Source organism: Manduca sexta, unplaced genomic scaffold, assembly GCF_014839805.1.
Source record: "Manduca sexta isolate Smith_Timp_Sample1 unplaced genomic scaffold, JHU_Msex_v1.0 HiC_scaffold_2202, whole genome shotgun sequence".
Taxonomy (NCBI): Eukaryota; Metazoa; Arthropoda; class Insecta; order Lepidoptera; family Sphingidae; genus Manduca; species Manduca sexta.
In genome coordinates this window covers 1-26,316 of record NW_023593143.1, presented here as the reverse complement: position 1 = coordinate 26,316, position 26,316 = coordinate 1, and the positions used below count along the sequence as shown (strand labels likewise).

The following is a 26,316-nucleotide window of genomic DNA, read 5'->3' as shown; positions in this document are numbered from 1 at the left end:
GCCGCAAAAGCTATAAATTATATGAACCGAAGTATGTATTTTGATTAAGTGCACAAAATGTAAGTTATATAATACCATAAAACTGTTTAAAATATATATCAATGAAACCCATTCATTACACATTGGCGTTGTTTATGACGACACACAAAAACTATTAATATCGATGTCGTAATCTCAAGGACCGTACCACATCAATTATGTAGCAAAAATAATTGCATGTTCATCATAGTACCTATCGAGGTGAAGTGACGTAGCAAGTTTCAGGAATATTGATATCCAATTATGCATCGATAGTTATTCGTCTACACAATTTTAATAAGCATTTTGTAAGAATGGGTGAAAACATGTATTTATATACTCTAAGAGGGTTAGGGCTTGTTCAAATAAACCTAGATCTTGCAAGTGGCCTGACACTACTTATTTTCTTTCTTGTCCAATCTGCGGTTGTATTATTGAGATGATAGTGCAAGTTTCGGAAAAGTTTACAGTATCTTAATTATTGTCCAAATACTTACAGATTGCGGCAATAATTGTACAATGATCAGATTATTTTTTATTTTTATAATGATGCCCAAGGGCGGAGAATTGGAATTTTTCCAGCGATTTTTTAAGTCACAGTGATATCGCCTTTTTGTATTGTGATATATTTATTATTAATAAATCATTGGCAAAGGCCGAAGACATTAAACAGAATAATTAGTTAAAGACCGGACACCAGGACGAAATTGTGCACCAAAAGTAATAACCAATTGTCAATAAGCCCGCGTTGTCTTTTAAGATTTCCGTGTGATAAGATGTCACAGCGTCCTTAGATATTAATATGTACAAAAATAACATATTTACAAGTAATATGCCAGTATGCGCATCAAAAATGTGTAACTATTCCACGGTTTATTGATTAACCATCGCATGAGTGCAAAATTTTGTATTACAATCTTCCCAATATCAACTCTACATAATCTTAGAACTCTTTGGCCAAGGCTCTCTATTGTCGAATTTGTTGACGCTTGTAGATAAATTGACGGTCAAGTCAAAGTGAATGCATCGAACTCAAAAAGCTATCGAAATTGAGTCCGTGATGCCTTTTAGTAAAACCTGGAGCATCGTGAAGACGTCACCTTCCCATCTACAACGAATACTGTATAATATATTATGTAATATAATATATGGCTGAAATCCATAAACGATTGCTATCGTTAAATCGACCCGAAAATAAACGCAATCAGAATGAGTCATCTATTAGTAAGCTGCATGACTAACAATTTTCATTCTGATTAATCCATTTTCGCGATAAATTTCTATGGATTGTAACTTTTTATTGAATTTGGTCGGACGTAACATATTCGGGCATTTGTATTCCGTAATCAACTTGACTACATCCAGGAAGGCAGACTCGCTGAATTCTGGATACCGATAGAGAATGATACGACCTTCCTTGATCATCATTATAACATCAAGTTCAGTTAGCTGAGTCAGTCATTAAAATGGCTACGCTACGGTCACGTACTCGACGAGTGGCGAGAGATATAGCGAAGGGGCTGGAAAAAGGAAGTGTAGATGGGTTCTCATGCGGTTTGCGCTTCCCGGCGCTCCATGTTTTGTTGTTTTTAATGTCTATCAAGGCAGCGGCAATATGAGCGCGGGTAGCCGGCCACAAACTTGCATTGAACGCAGTTCGCATGTAGCGCTAGTGTCGATGAGTTGAGTGATGAGTCTGTATTATGGCGCCGCCCTTTCACGTTGAAATGAAAAACAATCAGTAATCGATATTGAGCGAATTAATGAAAAAAAATTAACATTCAAATAAATAACTTTAAACATATAGTATGAAATTATTTAGAATAACCATATATAATCTGAAATTGATTTGCAACATTATATTTCAGTCAGTAATACATTTTTTGAAACATAATTTTAAATAATTCGCCACTGTTGTCATCTATTCCTAAAGGCAAATGTCAATATCCAAAGCAAAGCGATGTTGCAAATGTCGCAAGTTGAGTACTGTATGGCTGGAAAATGTTTGCACCAGCGCGAGGAGCATAGTCTACCAGAGAGAGAGAAGAGCGTCTTCTAGAGGACTGTTGACAAAGCTTAATTTGGTCCATAATAATGATATAATTTGCCTTAGTCTATCACAAACAAGTAAAGAAGTACTGACCTGAAGCATCTTTATACTTTCATGTAATAAAAAAATAAATACAAATAATTATGTAAAAATTAATTTTGAGTGCTTATAATATTGTTATCTCCGAAAAAGATAAGACTTTTTTTCGACAGTGATCAATTGACGAAACTTTGACTACATGTTTTGTCTTGTTCACATTTGATTTATTTAAGTTAAGGAAGAAAAGATAAAAGTATTATGTACTTAAAACTATGATAATAAATTTTATCGGTAAGCAGGAATGTCTCAATATCATTTAGTTAGATCTAACATACATGTACAAACTTACTGAGATATAAGTATTTATGACTCGCTAATAGCAAATTCTTTAATAATTTTTACAATGGTTTTGTTTTATGGTTTTCTATTAACTGATTTTCAATAACCCTCATCATTCTGAGACGCTATATGTAATTATCCAATAATTACACTGGCTGCAAAGGCTATAATGTCTCAAAAATGCTTCCATAGTTACAATACTAGGCAGAAATATACCTAATATATATATATATATATATAAATTGTGATTAGGTACTATTCATACAGAGCTTCATACGTGGGGCGTAATTTTATTTCAGCTTAGGTTAAAAAGCGAGGATATGGATCGCCTAATAATGTTAATAGGCCTCCATTACTTATGTACTTGTACAACCAGAACATGAAAAGCATAGCGCTACCGATCTTCTTGGAGTAGGGAGGACTCGGGAGAGTAGAAATTTTACTTACTTTACAAAGCGCAAAAGATTACTGCTGCTTGGTTTTCTATGTAAGAAAAAAGGGCTGATACCCGCGAGTCCAAACAAATATTTTGTATACCTCTATGACTTTAAAAGAATTTAATTTGGTGCCTAATGGCGCGTAACGAATTCTTGGGCCAAGCGATTTGATAATGTTTTTTTTCAGTTGTCCGATACTGAGGCCGACAACATTGTCATTGATAAAAATCCCGCTTTAAATTTTACGGGATAATAAGTGCCGAATGTCCTTCTCAGGCCCTCAAACGATCTCAAATGACAAATGGCTCGCGGTTTCAACAGTGATTTTTTTGGTTGAGACATGACGGCGCCGCACGCATGAAGATGATGATGAAGCTTTCCGGGATTAAAGTTCCGCAAGTATTTTCAGGGATGAAAAGTAGACTAAGTAGAGATAGGGATAGGGATAGTCTGAAGGCCCAGGGCCTCAAACTATCTCCATATGAAATTTCCTCGGAATTCATTCGGTAGTTTTTGAGTGTATCGATTATGGTATCGATTTTAGATTGACAGACGCGGCGGGTGGTGCGGGCGTTGTTTTACTCGTATAATGTGTAAAAAAGGATAACCACAAGCCAAAATACAATGAAAATTCCAATATAGAAATTTTATATCGATTACGATAAAATTATACGATTATCACAGTTCCCGATGGGAATATGACGCAGTTTATACTTGATAATGAGCAAAATGTTTGACATAAATCATTTTTATCTTTATTAAGATTAGTTGATTAAACTGATGACAAAATTAATTCATTGAAATCGTCATTTCTAATATTATTTAATGACTCAAGAATTGAGCCATTTATCCCGTGCCAGAAATAAAATTTATTTATTTACCTAAAAACTATTAAATAACCCGAATGGCAGATTTTGTTAAATAACTTTTGTTGACTGTTTTAGATAAAGAAGAAAGAATATATCAATTGAAGCTAATATATAGAAGTGTTTTCAAGGTTTGAATTTGTTCAGTTACTTTTGTGGCTATACTATACCACCTATGAAAATAATAACACCACCTGTCCATGGACCGTCCATAGCAAGTTAGATCACAGAAAACTGACGTGAAGCAAAGTTTTACATTCTATTTCGCATGTAATAAAATTAGAGGTAACCACCTATTTATAGCATACGCTGGCACAGAAAGAATTTGGTCATCCTGGGGCCTATACGAATATTTTGATGTTTGATTACTGCATATATATTTTTACAAGCATGAAGAGGCATATTCTTATCATCTTCTATACTTATAATAAATCTGCAGAGAGGTCAATTCTGTACATGAAATATATTTCCAAAATAACTATCAGGGGTGATTAGAGATCGATACTGATGCCAAAACTGCAATTAGTAAATTTTTTGTCTGTCTGTCTGTCTGTATAACCGTTATAGAAACAAAAACTACTCGACGGATTTTAACGAAACTTGGTACAATATTTGTCACACTCCTGTGCTGGTTATAGTATACTTTTCATCACGCTACAATTAATAGGAGCAGAGCAGTGAAGGGAAATGTTGGGAAAACGGGAGAAGTTACTCCATTTTTAAGCTTCCGTCGCGTGTGCAACCTTAATGGTTACAGCTACACAGAAATCATGTATGACGGAAATGTTCTCCTTAAAATTATGTAAAAAATATTCCACGACAGCATATGTCTATCTTTTATGGTTGACTCACAATAACACGTGTAACTCCCGATAGCTTAGCAGTTCGAAGCTTTCTCATTATATTTGTCTACTCTTACGTTCAGAAGCTTCTCAGCTCAGAACAAGAACAAGCATAGAAAGAATCTAAATTACCTTCATATACTTATCCTATTTTTTCTAATAGGTCAAAACCGTTGAAAAGAACGAGACAAATATTATGTTGCCAAGGTCGGGTTGCGTACACGTTACAATCATCTAATGGTTACCTTTGGTCCTCTTTACGATGCCGAATTAAAAAGCAAATAAAATGTCAAATGTTCCAGCTTGCCAACCTCAGAACAATTTCACAAACCTGCCCACACAATTTAGTTACGTTATATTTCAGCGCGTGCTTTTCAAAATTGGCTACATGTTTTGTAATATTTTTGTTGTTAATTTAATAAATACACAGTGCTGTTTAATAAAATATAGCCCTACGAACAAGCAATGGCCTGCGTTGTTGTGGGGTGTAAATCTCATTCTTCTCGTAAAGAACATGAAACAGAAATCATCAGCTTCCATCGGTGAGTAAACAAAAAACCTAATATATTTGCTTTAAACCCTGTACATAAGTGCAAAAAGTGTTATTAATTATACTTTATTATGCTGTAGTCATATTATAATCTGCTGTTGGCCATTCGATACAGTCATTATTAAGTATTTTTACCAATTTACGTAGTCGTGTTCAATAGTGTTGTGCTGCATATTTCATCGATAACATAGATGTTAGTATATTGTAGTTTACTATGTTGCATAAATTGCGTTTGACTTTCAACATACGGTGGTGTAGTGGTAAAAGCCACTTGGAAACCGTGCGCGAAGGCTATTTGATTTTCATAGTATGTTTCATACAATGTGTTTCATTGCAGATTCCCCACAGATGGTGCTATGAGGCAAAAATGGATCGTTGCCATAGCACGTCCCAATTGGCATTGGAAAAAACAGCACCGTGTTTGCTCTAAGCATTTCGACAAAGACTATTTTATTAACATTGAAATAACTTATCAAACATATGTGACATGAATAATACCGCTCTGTTTAAATTTTACTCTCCCTTTTAGTAGCTTCTGTCAAACCACACCTCTTGGGTATCTGTGAATCCCTAAGAAAGTCAGAAAAGAACAGAAGGCGTACTAGCTTTCTTCGGCCGATATTTGTGTGCTATTTATAGCAGTTTTCATTCCGTCCGAAAGGACAATGCCCAAAAACCAGGCTATCTTTGCGTCAGTCATGCGTCTTAACCAAATAACCATGTTAAATCATAATTTTAATTATTACTTCATTTGTATTTATTTCAGTCATGAGCAAATGGGGTTTTAAAGATATGAAAAAAAGTTGTTAAATTGTTGCAAATCAAACACCGGGTAATTTACTGCCAATATGGCGAATTGATACCAATTTATAACAAATTCCCCTTTTAAATGGAATAAAAAAGTTAATATGTGCATATTATTAATAAATGTGCTTGTACTTGAATCTATAATATATAGATTCATTGAACAATTAATTTTATTATAAAAAAATATATTTTATTTAAGAATTATGACCAAACTCCAAATAGCTGGTAAAAAAGATAAAATATTAATCCTTCTAAAAACAAACAAATGGCGACTTGTACTTGCATTGACAGAAATACTAGTCAGCTTAAACATGTTTGGACTTTATTTTTAATTAAATGAATATATGGGTACTGATTTTTAATACACTGGCAACTGAAATTAATGACATTTTGACACTTTAGATTTGTCTGAATGAAAATATTTCATTATATAAAATATTTTACTCAAGATCGGAGTGTTATTCTTATGTATTTTAATGTTGAGTCGAGAAATTCACTGTTAAGAAACAAGGTGTATAGTGTGTGTTCCGAACTTTGAGACGGAAGTCTTTTAGTTAGCAACACAATGGCTTTGTAAGTTATGTAGATTATAATTAACCTACCCACAATGTGGGAAAAATCTTGCAAAAACTAAAGAAAACAGTTTAACAATAATAATAATCTGAACATGTTTACTCAACTTCTACATTATATTTTAGGTTTCAAGGCTGGAATGAATTTGTGCTGCCTGCTGTAGATCAGTTAATAAAAAGGTTCACAGACAACAACGACATGACATTACCCGACCAGCACTGCAAGAAGTAATTTACTCACTTCAGCAGTATTGTAAGCGTATTGCGTCCACATCAAGTTCTTGTCTGTTTTCTGGGAAGCCATATCTATCAAAAATACACATCTGTATAAAAATATACATCGGATTTCGTATTTCTTGTTTTATTTTTCTTTTCCTATGATAAGTAACTATTAGCCTAATCAGGCTGTGAAGTTAGTTCCTGGGTTCCTGTTCGATTTCCAGGCCAAGCAACATTTTATCTCGGTGTTTCTGACATCGGAAATGATCATCGGCCTGGGATCGTAATCCTCCAAAGAGGGTTGGCGTCAGGCATACGGCCGGTCATAAAAACTAAGGTGAATCTATTCTACAATATGTGTTGACGCCATATTGAAATGAGATAATGGTAGGTGAAAATAAAGATTAAGTTAATCCATGTAATAGAATAAGTCATAAGTCAAAAAAATATATACCTACACAAAGAGTCGGGTAGTATATGCTCAGTGGAAAAACTAATATTCCGCCATACTATCTTAGAAGTTTTATTGGAGCTTCGTCTCATCAGATATGTTAATACCTATCAGTTTCTTATAAGGGCGATTAAAGCTAAGTGAAAAGAATGTCCAAAGTAGATACTGCAATACTGAACTTAATTAGGCACGTAGGTACTTTCTACCGTACATTATTGCAGTCCATACTTAACCTCAAAATAACCGAGTTATAAAAAATCTGATTACTCCGAACTCCCATCGAATATCCAATTGTTTTCAATTTATATAAGATTTAGGATATATTCCCTATAGTTTAGTGAAGGTTTTGTACAGACGCAAGCGTAGCCCAACTTTCATACAAAAATGGGCATTCTCCTTTGTAACATTTTCTTAATTCAATAATCTAAATGCTAAACCATTTTTGTGTGAATGACAGGAAGACATGGAAACTGCTGTAAATAGCACATGAAAATCGGACAAAAATTTGTTCGAAGAAAGCCGGTAGTTCTATAGTTTACTGTAATTTAACAGCTTCTTAACAAGTGCTTTTATACACCCAGACCAGTTAACTGACCGAAAAGAGTTTATTTCCGCAGGTATGTCAATTTACCATAGCCGATAGACAAAACATCTATCGATATCGATAAGATGTCAGAAGGATCGCAACACAATAAAATTTCTTGCTGTCTAAGACAGAGTACGCTCAAATGTCATAGTGTTACTTCTATGCTTGTTATTGTTCTGAGGTACACTGGCTAGAGCAATGTACTATTTTCTTAAAAGAAACCGACGCAATGCAATGTTATAACTTGTTATCAGTGTTGCCAGATTAGGCGATTGTTCGTCATATCGACTATCTCGGACGGTATCGTGGCGTTGTATAATTGCGAATAGCAATCAGTCAACATTTAAGCTATTGCGATTGACAAGAAGTCACAACAAGTTTCTAATTACTAGGGGTATTATAAGTATTATATTTCATGATTCCTGAGAGGGTTGTGCACTCGTATGGGAATAAGAAAATCATTTATTACCTGTTTTGCGTGCATATAAATGAATTGCTCACAAGAGCTAATTGTATTTTTTTTTACTCTATATCATGTAAGTACTGTATTTTCTAATGATTTTGAAAAGAGCAGCACCAGAGTTTTTTTCCCGTTCTTCTCTGGGGAGGACTACTTCCGAACTAATGGTAGAGTTAATATTAACGGAATCTAAATAATGTTCAACATTTTACAGGTTCAAATAAATTATTTCATTTTATTTAAACTTCCATACAACCTTTCCCCCTTCCTTATGTCTAAATGTTTTATTAAGGCCGACCAATGTTTCTGAAATTGTAAGGGTTCACAGGCGGTAGAAATTAGTTTTAATCATCCACTTGTTTGTTGAACTATGCTATAAATAAAAAAAACTTAAGTGTTGTTCTACTGGATCATAATCATAGATGATCATTCAAATCAACATTAAAAGAAGTGATACCTAAATAGTTGTCTATAGGAGACAATTTATACCTCGGATGCATACCCAAAACCAATTCTGCCCTTTCGACTAATAAGCAAAGGATAAGATATGCTACATTAACATTCCAAAGTCAATGAAGTGTTTTCCTTCTCTGAAAGTGGCCGCAATCCGTTTAACAAAGATAAACCATTTTTGGTACATGTAACTGATAGCAACATATGTATAATGTAATAAATTACATATGGTTATCTTAAAACGTTCCACGTTATTTATCGCACTAGAAAAAATATATCGATCAATACAGAACATACTTAGGTATTGTGAGACAAGCATTCGACCTTAATTACGTATAGATATAAAATATACGATAATTTTATGATAATCGATTATCATATATCTTGCATATAGCACATAAGGGGTTTTTTATGTGTCGGACCTCGCTGTCGACATCGGGGGAAACCTGCGAATGTCATACTGGAATTCCTCGGCTTAGCCACTGCAGAGACCTAGAGGAAAGTTGGGATACCTGGGGCAGGAAATGTTGAAGAAGGAAAAGGAAACCTCTTAGAATGGAAAGGCAGTAGGCCAGGAAATTTTCGCAAGCCCTCAAAGGCCTCAATGTGAATTGACAACCATGAGGTATACACAGTCAACTGTATAGGGCATCCATCTAGCATATCACTGGCGCTTGCAGATCTATAGGTCAGACGGATTATAAATACTGCCATGACCTAGATGCTGCCATAATACACCAATCCTTATCAAACCAATGTAAATAAATTTTGGGGAAAAACCATACTATACTTTATAATTTTTAATGCATCATTCTCATCATAACAGCATCTGGTTTGCAAATTAAAAATATAGTGGGACAGAACAATCATAAGTGACAAAACTGTATACAACAATAGACCGGACCCTAGAAGACAAAAAACCCTAAGCCTAGTAGACAAACAAAATAAAACTGGATTTCTTATCGCTATATGAAATACTTATAATCTAGTCACAACACATACGGAAAAGAAAGCGAAATACACCGAGCTCTCAATAGAAATCAAAACTCGATGGCAAGTAAACCGCGTGCGAACAGTGCCTATTGTCCTCTCCGGCACGGGTGTTATCCCTAATTCACTCCACACTAGTCGTGAGAGTCTGCACACCAACCCCTCAACATTCTAGCTATTACAAAAAGCTGTCATACTTAATACTTTTCGCTTAAACCGTATTTTTTTAATTTCTGTGGATGCATAGGGTTTATAATAACAATAACGCACTTGGCCTTGGCCCGTTCTTTTGGAACGCGCCATTGCGAGGAAAAACACACACGTGTAAAATCTCATAATATTATTTTTATTCATTACATTATGATGTATTGCCTAGTAAAAATATAAAGATTAGATACTAGGGTTATCCCTAGTCGTGTACCTGAAGAAAATCTAGCCTTACCAAACGTATCATGTTTTTAAAACTGCTTTCTTTATCCTCATTTACACTGTAAACTTATAAGCATTTATATTATACAACGTTTCACGATTCTGGACTCATCAGTATAAATTAAGCGGAACATAACAGTACAGTCCATGTTCGTTATTCTATTAAGTAGTTAGTATAATATGTCCTACTGTTTAGTTGTTTGTACGTGTTATATGAAGGGACTCTTGTTAGTAATTAAAGGACTTTTGAGAAAGTTATCTGATCTACATCTTATACGATAAAGGGTATTTTATGCAAGACAAATAGCCATCTCATATCTATACTCTATACTATTATATAAAGCTGAAGAGTTTGTTTGTTTGTTTGAACGCGCTAATCTCAGGAACTACCAGTCCAAATTGAAAAATTCTTTTTGCGTTGGATAGCCCTTTGTTCGTGGAGTGCTATAGGCTATATATCATCACGCTATACCCAATAGGAGCGGAGCAGTAATGGCTAATCTCAGGAACTACCGGTCCAAACTGTAAAAATCTTTTTGCGTTGGATAGCCCTTTGTTCGTGGAGTGCTATAGGCTATATATCATCACGCTATAACCAATAGGAGCGGAGCAGTAATGGCTTATCTCAGGAACTACCGGTTCGAACTGAAAAATTGTTTTTGTGTTTGAAAGTCCTTTATTTGTGGAGTGCTATAGGCCATATATCATCATGTTATGACCAATAGGAGCGGAACAATAATGGCTAATCTCAGGAATTACCAGTTTGAACTGAAGAAATATTTTTGTGTGGGATAGCCCTTTGTTTGTGGAGCGCTATAGGCTATATATCATCACGCTTTGACCAATAGGAGCGGAGCAGTAAAGGCTAATCTCAGGAACTATCGGTTCGAACTAAAAAAATATTTTTGCGTTGGATAGCCCTTTGTTGCTGGAGTGCTATAGGCTATATATCATCACGCTATGACCAATAGGAGCGGATCAGTAATGAAACATGTTGCAAAAACGGGAAAAATTTATTAGTTTTGAGAGCAGAGAGTTATGCAACAATGATGTATGACGGGATTGTTCCTCTTAAAAAGTTCTACAAAAACATATTATAAAACAAAGTCCCCCGCAGCATCTGTCTGCCTGAACGTGTTAAACTCAAAAACTACCCAACGTATTTAGATGAAATTTGGTATGGAGACAGTTTGAGACCCTGGGAAGAACATAGGCTCCCGGGAAAATATATAGCGTGATTTTTATAATGGAAAACTTTAGCCCGAAAAACTTTATAACGCGGGCGGAGCCGCGGGCAAAAGCTAGTAAGTAAATAATATACTAACATAATAAACTGTCGACAATTACTACTGACAACAGAATATGTTAACTGGTATTCTATAAATTGCCCTTAAAATTGAATATAAAATACACGACATTATTTTCATGATTACCTATCCTATGACGGCTGCAGTGAACTATTAAAAATCGAACACAGTAGCATTGATTCACTCATAAACCACAGCGTCGTCGATAGTTGCACCTGCAAACTAAAAGAACTTTAATATTGAGGCGTCACGAACACTAGCAATTATGTTTGCGTAAACACAACTCAAACTCAATTACATATTTATAATGTCTTGACCATGAGTTGCAGTGCCGGTGGGTGTTTAAGTTAGAGGAATAGACGTCACCGATTTCTTTGTACTATATACCGTCGCAAAGTTTTTTTTGTTTTTTATAGAACTGAACTATGAGACGAACAAACAGCTTGGTTGATATAAAGCGACATAATTGCCAGTAAAAAGTAGCAATTATAATCCTATGCCTAGCTTAATCACGACTTGTAATTGCCGTCATAGAGCTTGCACAGCTTATGGCAAATCGCATTTGTATAAACTTATTAAATATTACCGCTAGGATAAACGCATCTGCAACTTCTTGCGCAATATACTACTGCGAGAACTTGCTTGTCTAAAATCCGCTTAGTCCATTGAAATGTTACATTTTTTAGGCCTTACCTTGCGTTTTTTAGAGGACGCAATTTTATTTTTTAGAAGTGTAGGGGGGGGTCAGTGTTAAGCTAAAACCAAGTTTGTGGGGTCGCCACCCTTGTCCCACGGCCGCCATCTTGGTTTGAAATGGTTTTACGATGTATCTCTTAAACTATTTATCTGACAAAAAATTATAAACATTTTTGTTGCAAATTAAATTCTCTACAACTTTGGTCTAGTAACTTTTGTCGTAGAACTATAAATAAAAAGTTATAAGCGAAAATGTTAAGAAATTCAATGTTAAGCAATGTCCATTGCAACGTCATCAGAACGTGTGTTTATAAGGTTCATAATACGTACAACACAAACCCGCGATTGTCGGCTTGTACGCGAATTACTTGGATCCTGAATCGCTTTGGGACAGATGAAGCAATTGCTTAACATTTTTGCTTATAACTTTTTTATTTATAGTTCTACGACAAAAGTTACTGGACCAAAGTTGTAGAGAATTTAATTTGCAACAAAAATGTTTATAATTTTTTGTTAGATAAATAGTTTAAGAGATACATCGTAAAACCATTTCAACCCAAAATGGCGGCCGTGGGACACAAAACTTGGCTGTAGCTTTACACTGACCCCCCCTACACTTCTAAAAAATAAAATTGCGTCCTCTAAAAAACGCAACCCCAAATGTAACTTTTCAATGGACTAGCTCTAGTGTTTACTAAACACGTTTTTTGGTTAAGTATCGACATTAAAACGGAGCCTAAAATAATATTCAATATAACGGCCAACATTACCAAATCTGTATATTACTATAAATATAAATTATAATTACTCCATATAGTGTCCACTGATCCATTATATCAAAATTTGTGTTAAATATTTTTATTTTATAGTGTAATATATAGTTAGACGCTTAAGTGGACATATTTTTTTTTGTATTTTAAGGTCTTAAACGAAAGAAAGGAAGCTGTATGGAGGGTGTCTGAATCTGCACAATATGAATTATTGATATCTATCAGGTTCTTCATACCTGATTTATACGTCGAGGAAAAAATAAAACAAGACAAAAAAATATAAAAGCGCATATATAATTTAAAGAGTATTTTGATGATTTTATTGCAATATTAAAGTGTACGAAATTCAATAAATCGCTGAAAGTTTCCATATAATTAAAAAAACAAAATAATAATAAAATTTCTAATTCAATTACAATAATCCAGAAGAATGGATAGGACATACAACCGACACAAGCGAGTCACATGTACAATGAGATTGTATTAATTTGTTTTCTATACTTTCAACTAACATCTTTACGTGACATATGGGCACGACATCACAGTTACAATTCCTGGGTAATTGAGCTAAGGCCACATCGTCGCCAAGGTCTCTTTCAAACATATCCGAGGACGACGGAGAACATACTGTATTGCCATATGCAGTATTAGACACGTTTACAGGTCTAGAAGAACATTCACACCAATCTAACGAATCTTTGCCCTCTAAACAATTTGAGTCTACATTAAAACTTTCTGTTAAAGCACAAGCTGCGCTGTGAACGTCAATATTTCTCCGAGATTTCTTTAAAGTGATGTCCTCATCGCCACTCGTACTTAATTTTACTTCGCAAAATTCATGCTTTTTATATTCTGTACTCTCGATTGTTTCTCTATGCGATTCTTCTGTAACTCGATCAATTATAGTAATCGGCTTTAGGCCTGTACTTTTCATGATATAAGATACGTTTTTTAATTGTGTTTTATTATAATCTATATATGTTTTCCACATGTCAACAATCTTATCGTTATTTGCTTGAACAACAGATTTCATACAAACACAAGAACCTATATTTCTGTCACAAGAACAATCTACTGTGTATCCAACATATGGAAAATTTGTTATTTTACTAGCATTACAATTATCATCATTGCATGTATTAGTTCCATTATTAGTTTTTGCATTCTTATTATTTTCCGTAGCTGTAGCCGTGCAACGTTGTGGATCTAAACCTGGATAACTATATGACCTATAATGTATTATGTTTTCGGAAATCTATTTACATCAAGTCCTTTTGCTACTTTTGTGAATTGATTTACTAATACTTCAGTCGTGCCGAACCCAAATGCAGGCACATATTGTTTCTGGGGAATGTCACAACAGCAATCATGATGGGATTTGGTTACTATCGCCTCGGACTCGTTATATGCGCTTATCTTTTTTATCTCACTTGTCTGAATATTTACGGAAGTTTTTTCAAAAACATTACAAGATTTTGTTTCCATGCCTAAATTTAAAGGAACTTGAGATGACATATTTTCTGTAAAAATTATGGATTTTAGGGAATCCTGTTCAGGTTTACCAATTGTACCTCCCTCAGAGCCGTATGAATGTTGTGTTTCATCATTAACTAAATAACCATTTGCTTGAGGTTTGCATAAATCTTTTACAGGAGTTTCCTCTTCCCATAAAATCTGTCCGGAAACATTTATACCATGTGTTTGATCCATAATATTGCATTTACAAATATTTTTTAAACGTTCAAAATCGTGTTCAATTAATTTACTAACTCTATCCAAAATATTTTCAATCGGAGGCGGATGTTCTTTCGTTGTACATTGACATTGAAGTCGTTGTATTTTCGCCTTTAAGTATTCTTGCAATAAGCTATAAGCCCTATTCCAGCTTCCTTCCATTGGAGGTTTTGAGGAACACCTACAAGAAACATTATTTGTCGTGTCTAAAATTATTTGTTTAACCCTATAAATGAGTGTTGAAAAGAGTTTTTTTTCGTCTTCTAGTGGTATACATGACGATTTGCAAGAAGTTCTCTTAAAATCATTTAATTTCTCTTTTAAATGTTCCTCCAATAGGTGAAACGTATTTTCTTCTAAATTTTTAGTTTCAACTACATCGGTCAGGTTGCAACAAATACAATCTTCTACTTTTAGTTCACCTTTCATGATGTTATCATCCTTTGATTCACCTTCAAATGTATCATTAACATCGATTCCCTTATCAACACTTAGGATGAAGACATCTTTCGGTTTGTTGCAAAAATCAGTAATAAAATCTTTAATTTCAACATTGTCTTGACATTGGCAAGTAGGAGGTATATTACAAGATATCGAACAATCATCGCAATGATTTCTTCTAGCCTTTCTGCCCTTCCTTCCCTTTCTTTTCATCTTATTGTAATTAAACTTATTCATTCGATTAAAATCATTATCTGTGTCGTAGTCATCATCATCATTACAGCCACTGTAATTTGTGTGTATTTTTTGTCTTTTATTAGATTTTTTATCAGCAAGGGTAACACCCAATAACGTAATATCACAATCACATGAAAATAAATCTTTCGTTTTAATTCCCATTTTAGTGGATGAATTATTCTGTAGTAGTTTTCGATCATCATTTCCCATCGGTTTCTCGTCTATTGGCAAAGGTTTTTCAGATGGTATATCTGATTTTGTAGAGGATTTCTTACAGCAACATTTTTTACTAGTGATGCATTTATGAGGTGTACCAGTATCACAATCCTTTTTTTTATCGTCCTTATCATCACATTTACAAAGACTTTCGTTACTTTTGTCTAAATTTACCGCTCCTATATATTCAGACTCTGTGGTTCTTGGTACAACTTGTTGAACTTCTGTATCCTTGATGTATCCTTGATTATCCGTAAGAGTGACGTTTCTCGATACTTTTTATTACTTGTTTTTCTGCTTCTTCGTCAAATTCATAACTTACTCTACTGCTTTTTTTAACCTTTATACTCTTTTCACTTGGCATGACATATTGGTCCATTTTATATTTTTTTCCTTGATTAGTTGACGAAACGGTTAGATCACTTTTCCATTTAGCTATAGTTTCTAAAAGTTTATCAATTGATGTATTTGATGGCTTGTTATGAAAACAGACACACTCTTTCTTACAAATAATCTTCGTAGAGGTGTTACTTTGTTTGTCATTGCTGATTTCTTTGAGTGTATTAATTGGTTTCGTTTTCTTTATAATACTAGGTATTTGTGACAAAGAACCATTTGATGGACGTGTTTGCCTAGATATTGGTGATACGGGAGCATTGGCAGAATTTTGTTGCCTAGGTATTTGTGTTAAAGGAACATTTAAAAGATTTTGTTCCTTACGTATTTGTGAAGAAGGAATATTGGAAGGGATTTTCTGCAATGAATTTTTGTCATAGTTTTGAACTGTACTCCTCTCTGGAAGTCGTTTATCGTCTTGTGCTATTTTCTTGGCCGCAGTTTGTGTACCGCAAAGACACAAATTAACAGCGAATGTTTGCTTCAGTTTATTGAAGGACTTCGCTGACTTGTCCGTTTGATATGTCATGTTACATATCTTCTTGTTTCCTTTCTTTGGGCCATTAATTAATGAAGATTTCCTTTTGGTTGAACTGCAGGTCAAATTCAACGGTTTTGTACTCATAGTTGCTTCTTCGGTTCTATCTGCAGTTAAGGCAATGACACTATCTTGTACCTTAAATAATAGAAAAATCAGATAAAAACACCAAAAGCTAATATTGTTCCACAATATGCGAATAAATTGTATCTGCTACATTGATAAATTTGTATTACTGACATCGCAGTAATTAAGTTTTGCGATATTTTTTCTTTATCAATCATGATGACTATTTAAATTGGCTTATCCTATTAGATATGGACTTCAGATTATAGCAGGCGGGGCCAAAATTTTATAAGTTTATGTAATTATGATTCTTATAATCTAACATAATAAGAAGCATATTATACTACGGCTGACCATAAAATCTAAACATGTAAAGTTATTAGATAGAGACCTATAGTAAATTTCATTTAACAGTTATCATATACAACAGGTTAATGTAGACAGTGTACTATTTATGTGGGAGCTTAGGTAAGACTGTACATTTGTATTTGGTCGACCTATACCTACATTTACGCGGTGAATAGGATTTACTCAGAAGTTGTGATACAGGCCCTAAAATATGTTTATCATTCTTTTGTTTGTTTTGTTTACTATGCTAACTACATCATTATATTATTATTTACTCGATTATATTTACTTACCGAAGTACGTTCCACAAGTTTAGCAATATTCTCTTCCATTGTCTTCAAATCAACTTTTTTGATGGCATCCTGAATATATAAAATAATATAAAAATGTTATATAATCAAATATTTTTTTATAAGAGAAACATATATTGATGTCACGTTATTTGCGCCAAAATATTTTACGTTTAGTTTGGAATAGTTTATGAAAAGCAAAAATTTACTACAAAATAATACATTACAATTCATTTAATACAATGTGAATTTAATGTCTTATAAATAATAAAAGATTTCTTGCAACGTCAGCAAAGTTTTAAATATTCTTATCAAAACAAATTAAAATTATTCCGTAATCTAAATTGTACATTTTTGATGAGCCCCTTATTTATCAGTTATAATATACTGGAAGTTGCTTGCGGTTTTGCCTGCTTGAAAAGCCTTTTTAGCTACAATAGTCCCTTATAATTATAGCTATTCATACCGCCATCTTTAGGACGCCAGAGCCATCTAGTTAAAAATATTAAGGCACGAACTATCCTTGTTTCAAATTTCATCCCAAATTCATCTTAATTCCTTCTGCTGTTGCTGCGTTTACTTCCAACAAACATTCAAATTTTTCACCAACATTTGGATTTATAATATTAGTACTTGAAGTAAGATAAGATTTTATAAAATAGACTATATATTTTTCAAAGTTGAAATCTAACAAACTTCTAGTTTCTCACTAACCTTTTTTAGACTCTCTACTTGTAGTCTGAGTTGGGTAACATCATTTTGCGTGCGACGCCAATAGGGTGAGATAGTTTCGCCACCCTTTGTGTTACCAGCCGTTATAGTCGGCTGCTTCACTATGCACGAGTACGCAGCTGGGTACGTAAAAAACATATTGAGATATACGTCATTTCATAATGGGAGTATGATATTAATGTAGTTATGAGGTATTATAGTGCTACTTAAAAACAAAACAAACACACATCACGCCTTTATCCTGGTAGATGTAGGCCCAGACGTAACTAGGCCCCAATGCGCCCACTTTTCACCAAGTTTATTTCCATGATGTAATATGGGGGCAAGCCTATCGCAATATCGGGCACAAATTCCAGACTCTGGGCTGATGCTCAGAAAAAGCCCAAGTCACTCTGCCCGACCCAGGATTAAAACCCGAGACCTTAGAACAAAAATCTGACTACGCCACCGAGGCAGTAGGTAAGATATGAGAGTAAACAAAATATTTTCATTTAACATGTTTTTTACAATTTTTTACAATAGACCTGATTGTGGTCCACACTCGCAGGGCGGCGGACCCGATGTGACAATATCTTTGGCTCGTTGTGCAAGCTCGTCAGCTCGGTCTTTAAACAATTGTTCGGCCAGTTTGGTGGCGAGTTTTTGTGCTCGACGCTCCATAGCACAGTCTTGCCAGGCTATACTGTCTGATTCACGAATATTGGGTATTGTTCTGGTTATGTCGGCACACGTTGCTCCAACCCACTAAATAAAAGAATACTTTATAAATGTAGGTATTATTTACGGGTTTGTGATTTTAAAAATAATTGAGCACCTACTTTGGCGTGATACTTTTCTATAGACGTAGCAATAGCGATATCCAACTCTCCGACAAGCAATCGCGCAAAAAAACTTCTCAAATTCGTTTTGAGAACTGAAGAACGATCCCAATTGTGGCTATCCTCAAGACATTTAAGAAGTTGGCACGGCATCTGCGATCCTGTCCAACCCAACTCAGTAAGCAATCCTCCGAACAAATCAGCTAATAGATTTGAAAGAAGTTGAGACCTCAGGGACGTACACGAACATGAATCCTGAAAAGACCTTGTTATTACACATCGTGTTAAACGATACGATAACGAATTCTTTGGCAGAACTAAAATAAAATAATAATAATAATAGTCATGTTCATTATTTTGATTAGATGATAACAACTTGTCAACATAATATGGTACCTAATAAATATCAGCGGCAATAAAGCGCTTTATTTTACAGTTCATAATTCCAATCGGCACATTGTTGACTAACCAAATTTTTGTCTTCAGGTGTGCAGTGGCACAAGGCTGCCAGGGAAGCCGTGCGCTTTACTTCTACTGTAGCATCGATAGGGAATTTGCAGCGACACTCGATAACCTTGTCGTTGAGCTCGTTCAGCTGCTGCTTCTTTGCCTTCAACTCGTTCATCTTGCCTTGCATACGGTTTTCACACATCACCTTACAGCCGTCTAGATCTTCTACCATACCCATTTTCTCTAGCTGCAATTCTTCCAGCTAAATTAAAATCATAGTAAAATGTAACATATTAATTAACGCCCCACAGAATAGACGAATATAAGTAGTTATGATTAGGTGTAGACGTTTTATACAGGGTAATTCTCACATTGCTTTAATAAATTTTAACTAATGAAAACATATACATAACTTGATTAGAACAAATTCAACATTTAATCTAACGATTGATAAAAAATTATAATGTGTAAGTTTCGAACAAAATAAATGTTCAAAAAGTATTTTATATTAATTCTACTATAAAAAGATAATTTTTCGGTGCAGCTACTTTATACTTTGAATCAGAAATATACTTACACTCTCAACATATTCGCGCTTAACTATAAAATAATAAAAAACCTACAAAGTTTAGCTGCAATTTTTGACAAAAATATTTATTATTCATAGTTGATTTTTAACACAATGTTGGCAAAGGTAAAGACAAATATATTGTTTCCTTTAGTAATCTATATATATAAAAATGAATCCCTATTTCCCTTGGTCACGCCTTCACGCATGAACGGCTGGACCGATTTCGCTAATTTTTTTTGTTGTGTTTGTTATTGTCAGGAGAAGGTTCTTATAAAAGAAAAAAATTAAAAATGTGCGCGGAAAATTTGAAAATTTAAGTAAACTTAACATAACTGTCAGTGGTTTGAAATTACAGCGATCGACAGAATGCGCGCTTGCATAGTTAAGACAGGACAACGTCTGTTGGGGTCAGTTAGTGCACAATATAAAATGACCCTATACATCATAATAAAATTTCACTGGCTAGTGACTAGTATTCACTATCCACTCGCCACAAATGGTCTAGCCACGTACATAATATAATATTAAACGGAGCAAGAAGTGAGCGTCAAAACTTGCTACTAACATATTTTTCTAAAATTTCATATTGTGATATTTTGTCATATTTATAGTGTAAAAAAATAGCCCACCATCAATCTGCCGAATCCGTTATCTTTTGCCGCAAGGGGGGATTAAACATTACTAAAAAAAATTATTGTTGTCACAATTTCTTTTAAAATCTGTAAATTGGTTTTACCTAAAAAGTATTTTAATGTAATTTAGTTGAATAATGGAAGACTTAAGAATTGAACTTCATATTTATTTAAAAAATTATTATAATTATTTATACTGATCATGGCTGGTTACTTTCCCCTTCTTAAAAATCTAAACATATTTAAGTGATTAGATATCTACTTATTGCAATATTTATATTACCGAAAAAAAAATTATCATGGCAATCGGAACGTGTACTACGCGTGAACGTGTAATACTTCCACTAATCGTGTCAAACAATCATGGAGATCCTGCAATTTAATATGATAAAATAAATTTAATCGGCCACATGCTTGTGTTTTAAAAGACCAATCATTTTTAATTATGGATATTATGACTGCAATGCACGACAACGGCTGTACCCTGGACATCACAATAATTATTTTAGATTATTTTAGAAATGGATACATTTTATTTCAGTTTTGTTGTATCTTTCCGATCACTTTTCGGAGTCGAGCTTACATCTTTCATGTTAATATTTATGATACATCTTTTTATCATAATAAGTCATCAAAATTTTGGATATTGAACATTTTATATTACTGGATTCCCTTAGAGTGCGAGTTTTTCCTATTTCTATTCATTATCCTTAATTGAAATTAAAATGCCTCCATAGTTCATTGTTTTGCCCCCCGCTGGGCTGTGGAGAGAAGTGGACAGTTAATATTTCCACCAACTCCTTCCTATCTTTTTATTTGCTTTATTTCATTGTCAGATAAAGACAGTTTAGTACTCGCTGAGACTCACCGAGCTGAACTGTTGAACAGGAGTTTCGTAGTGGTGGGAAAGTCTCCTTTCCTTCCACATAATAGTATTATTATTTGCAAATATCAAACTAAAAAACTTAAACGAACATTATTTAATAGAATTTATATTTTTTTATGTGTCATCTCAATTAACTATGACCAATGAATAAGATATAATGACTGTTCTACCTGTTTATCAAAAAGGCTAATAAGAAAATAAGTAGGCTAAGAGCTACGGTATCAAGTATTAACATACGGATAACCATAAACATTATTTGTTAACGAAGACATTCATAAGACCAACGGCACCATACTCAGCATAGACACGCCGGTCTTGGGGTGAATATCGTAAAGATAATAAACCTCAACGTGTTGTCATAGATTGATAACCGAAAGTTTAGATACAAAAAAAAACCTAATTAGATGCTTGTTGCAGTATTTGTGAAAATCACACCTCTGATACAGTATGTTACGCTGCGCTACGTCGAGAACCTATGTACAGTATGTTTTTATAGTCATATATTTTATAAATATATCAGACGAGAATCGAACACATCGCATACCCTCCTTAAACAGGTCCCTCGACTAACCTTACATAAGATAGATATAATGTTTTAAAACCAAAAAATTACGATTTCTCTATAATCCTAGACTTTGGTAACTTATTTTATTCTAATTTCTAATACTCATCAATTTCCAAATTAATTTTGAATTAAGTACTATCAAACCTAACAGAACTCGCAATATAATAATTATAATTATTCCTTAAATACTGACAAACATTATCGCACCTCTTTCTTGATTTGTCCAGTGTCGGCGTCTTCGGCCAGCAGCAGTTGGCTAACGCGCGCGACCTGCTCCTTGAGAGCGCCTAGTTCCGCGCGCAGCGCACGCTCCGCGTCGTGCGTCAGTGCTCGCGTCGACTCCAGCTCGCTCTCCATGTTGTGCAACTTGCGACGTGCTTCCTCTTCTTTGAACTGCAAAAATTTTTAATACAAATTATTAGCCACTTGACATAAGTAAACAATGCCTCTGCCCAATAGTTTGCTGCATCAACCAAAACTTTGAATTGCATAAAATAGGTAGGCAGTTCATATATGTAATTATTTCAGCATTCGTCAATTTCAGATATTTAACGTTAAATCTAATATTTTTTAATTGAATTACACTGGCTACAGTATCCCTGAAACTAAAACACAGCAGTGCACTGAACGCAGGGCAACTAACTGTTTCTAATACTTATTACAAATTGACATTTCACCTGTAAATCTCTGTCCGCCTGTGCTCCTCGGCAATGTTGCTCAGCAAGTGCAGATTCCCCTTTAGCGACCTGCTCGCTCAGGCGAAGTCTCACGCAGGCACGATCGTACACAGTTTTCTCTACTTCTGACAACTTCACTTGATCTTTCTCCGCCGCCTCGCCTCGTTCCTTGAGTTGCTGGACCAACGTGGTGCACACAGTTTTGTAACTGTTTCGTTCTTCAATTAATTTTTGGCTCTGTAATAATATATCCCATTATTAGAGAACTTTCATTACAATATGTAATATAACCTTAAAAGCAACGGTGGCCAAAATGTCAATAGTCCAGAACCCACGAAAATATTGAATATAATATTCGTTTCGTGTATATTAATAGGAATATATTTGTATGCAGAAACTAAGTTTATAGATATTGTTTTTAGAGCATAAATGTTTATTATTAAGAAATTTGATTGCACATAAAATAGACTCATAAACACGAAACCCAATTGCACTATCAGTTCCCACTAATTGAGTAGTAGTGTAATATAAATATTTCTATTTCAATTTGCTATACCTGTTTGGAAATATCATCTTCTTTCTCCTCGGCAAGCGTGAGTCGTCTGTGGTATCCTAACTCTAAGTTCTTCCAAGCCGCCTCGGCCCGCTCTAGTAACTCGGCTCTTTCCGCTTCCCGTTTTGCAAGCTTGCCTGCTCGCAGTCGCAGCTCGCTTGTCGTCGCATCTAGGGTACTCAGCCGCTCAATACACCCAGAATCCAAACAACATATCTGTCACATAACATCAAGTTAGTAAGTAATTTGTCACTGCAGGTATATAGGTATACTTAAGAAAACGTAATTGTAAGTAATTAAATGTTCATATATATGTAGTACATGAGTAAATGTTCTTGATGGAGTTAATAACGAAAATTAAATTTGAAAAAATAAGTTTAGATCCTTTTGGAAGTTGATAAAAGACATGAGAATATAAAATAATCTATACGCTAAACATTACAGATTTCAATTTAGGTTCTACTACTGTGTCATTAAGAAAGGCAATAAAAAATATTCCAAAATCAAGAAATATCTTAAGCGAAGTAAATAATGCAAATGCCATTACACGCAGACGAGGATGTAAACAGACCTAAAATTATAAGTATTAAAAATTAGGTGTGGACACTTCATTTAATTTCGGAAAAATGATTGCGAGTGAAAACAATCTGTATAAATATGAGTATATTCAATACCTACATGACATTATAAAACGGATGGTATGTTAAAACACGAACACTTCCTTCGCTGTGTATTTTTAATGATAATGAAAATATAATATTCGCATAAAATTATATGCAAAATAATCTTTTAAAATATTCGTCACTATTTACTCACGGTTTTATAGAGCTTCTACGAAATGAATTCCAAATAAAACATCTACAATATTATGGCCTTTATTTTTCTTACGCACGTAAATAAAAATAAATAGCATTTACTCTTCAATCGAAAATAAAAGAATAGCTACAAAAATAATATAATGAAACTATACTATAAAGCTAAAAAGGCAAAAAATATCTACAACAATAAAACGTTACCGCGTCTATTTTATTCATAATGTTCTTTTGGGCTGCTTTTGGTTTTGCTTGATTGACGAATATTACCAGAATTTTCCATTCTCATAATGACTTTTGTTTCAATTGGCAACTTTAACACAGGGCCCACAGGTATAAATTAAAACTGGCTGAATCAGTAGCTTTAGATAGTTTTAAATCTTTACTCTCTTTGTTCTTTACAGTAGGTTTGAAGTCCAGTATCTTTAGAAAATCATTTATTTTATTAGCATGAACATTAGCTTTGAGTTCCTGATCCCTTTTCTTCGTTTCATAAAATCTGAAATTATAATCAATAACTTAAAACATTTATTACGGAATATATTAATGTTCTGAAAAGGTTATTCTAATAGCCACGATTCATCGTCTCAGCGACTGGCGCCGGCGCGGCCATGATGAGGTTCCATTACTTCGAACCTAATATTTTTCAAGAAATTAATTTAGTTAAGACTAAATGTAATAGTTAAACCCGTATATGTTAAATAATTCATACATATTAAAAGAATCAAAGGCTTAATTATCGTATTTTATTTCATTTTTATACGAGCATGGGAACTTGCAGTCTAGAGTATCGAATGACGTGCGATTATTGTCTCTAGCCTCCCGACTCAATTATGTCGGCCTGTTAAAAAACAGATATATACAGGCAGACCCCGGAACGACGCCCTTATGGGAATCACTATGGAAGAGGGTTTAAAATTTATCCAATCGGATAGAATATTCAACCTCCGGCAAATATTAATTTATATACATGTTAAAGGAACATATTCATCATGTGGAAATTATTTAAGTATTTTTGTTCACTTAAGTAATGTGAAATTTTCTTTTTGGCAATCAAGAGGTACCTGTACCTACTTCCCTACTTCGTCTTCGACATATAATTCAAAAGGCGACATTGGAATAGGATGAGGAGATATTCTAAACCAATGCCCCTGGGTCCCAGACCCGCATCAATTTTAAGACCTACTTCCATTTGAAATTGCAAGTGTTAATGTATTGAATTAATAATACAAAACAGGTCACATGTCTAAAAAATAACTAGGAATAATACAGGAATTTTCAGTCATCAATAATCAGTATTTGAATTACAAAGATCTAAACATTAAATTAGGTTTCAAAGTCGAAATTCAAACTGAGAAACTAAAATATCTATACCGAAAACTTTCCACAATAAACGGCTAATAAAGTTGACGAAGGAATAATAGCCCTGCGCTGGACGACACAACAATACTTGAGTGACATATCGTTAGACACTAACGTGACGGTATTATGGACGAGTGACATGACCAAGATTAACCCTTTGTAATAAGGAAATAGTCTCCAAGAGAATAGGCTTTTATCTTAATGGCTTTTATATTATTCTAAACGAATATTTTGACAATGATTTGATGGTTGCTAGAAGTAAACAACTATCAATACGATGCCAGCGTCATCTACTTAAAGTATCTGATTAAAAGCAAAATTTTCCCAAAGGGAAAAATTATCGGTAAAAAAGTAGTCTATATGTTAATCTAGGATATAGTCTATCTATATGCTAACTTATATAATTCCAGTCAGCGTCATATAACTGCGGTTTTAAATTCTTACAAACATTCAAATGTTCGCATTTATAATATTAGTTAGATAAAGACAAGATAAGATAGTGTGATAAAACATTTTATGATTAATTAGTTCTTTGACGTTCTGTGTGAATTTTTAATACTATATTTCATGTTACACCTCGTCCAGGAAAAGAAAAACCCTTGCCATCAACTGCGATTTCCAAGAAACGATCCCAATCGCTTTTCTTGATCTACTACAAAATGGACCAATCAGAACAAAGGTTTTTTTACATCCTTACAAATTACTTATTTTGATTGATTCATTCTCGAATTGGAACATTAACATTTATAACGTTTACTTTAAAATGAAAAAGCAGAAGTGGAACCCCCAAAAGTAGGTTTTTATTTTAGGTTTTAGTAATCGACCTCCTGTAAACTAAGATCATCCAAACACTGATCAAATGTTGAAATAAATTATCGACTATCGCCCGACTCTCCGATAAAGTGCCAAACGTATAAACAATGTTTTCATTCACTGCACTTAACGCAAAAGGATAAGAACGTTAATTTAAAATGTGTACTTGTATAGACTGTCTGCGTGAGCGTGTCCGAGCTGTTGCCAGGCGAGCAGCGCGCACTCTAGATGCCCGCTCCTCGGGGCACTGGGAGATCACCACGCTCGCGTCTCGCTCCAGCCGCGCCTGTGCCGCTTT

At 34.2% G+C, this 26,316-nt stretch overlaps 1 protein-coding gene across 1 annotated transcript; it reads right to left on the bottom strand.

Moving 5' to 3' along the window:
- Positions 1-13,155: 13,155 nt before the first annotated feature.
- LOC119191991 lies at positions 13,156-24,070 on the bottom strand. Its single transcript, XM_037445846.1, is given in 12 exon segments — positions 13,156-14,125; positions 14,128-15,763; positions 15,765-16,581; positions 17,151-17,219; positions 17,862-17,998; positions 18,404-18,623; positions 18,698-18,952; positions 19,167-19,409; positions 22,009-22,194; positions 22,479-22,715; positions 23,035-23,247; positions 24,048-24,070. Coding segments are annotated over 12 exon segments (4,863 nt in total). The 5' UTR covers positions 24,066-24,070; the 3' UTR covers positions 13,156-13,293.
- Positions 24,071-26,316: the final 2,246 nt, after the last annotated feature.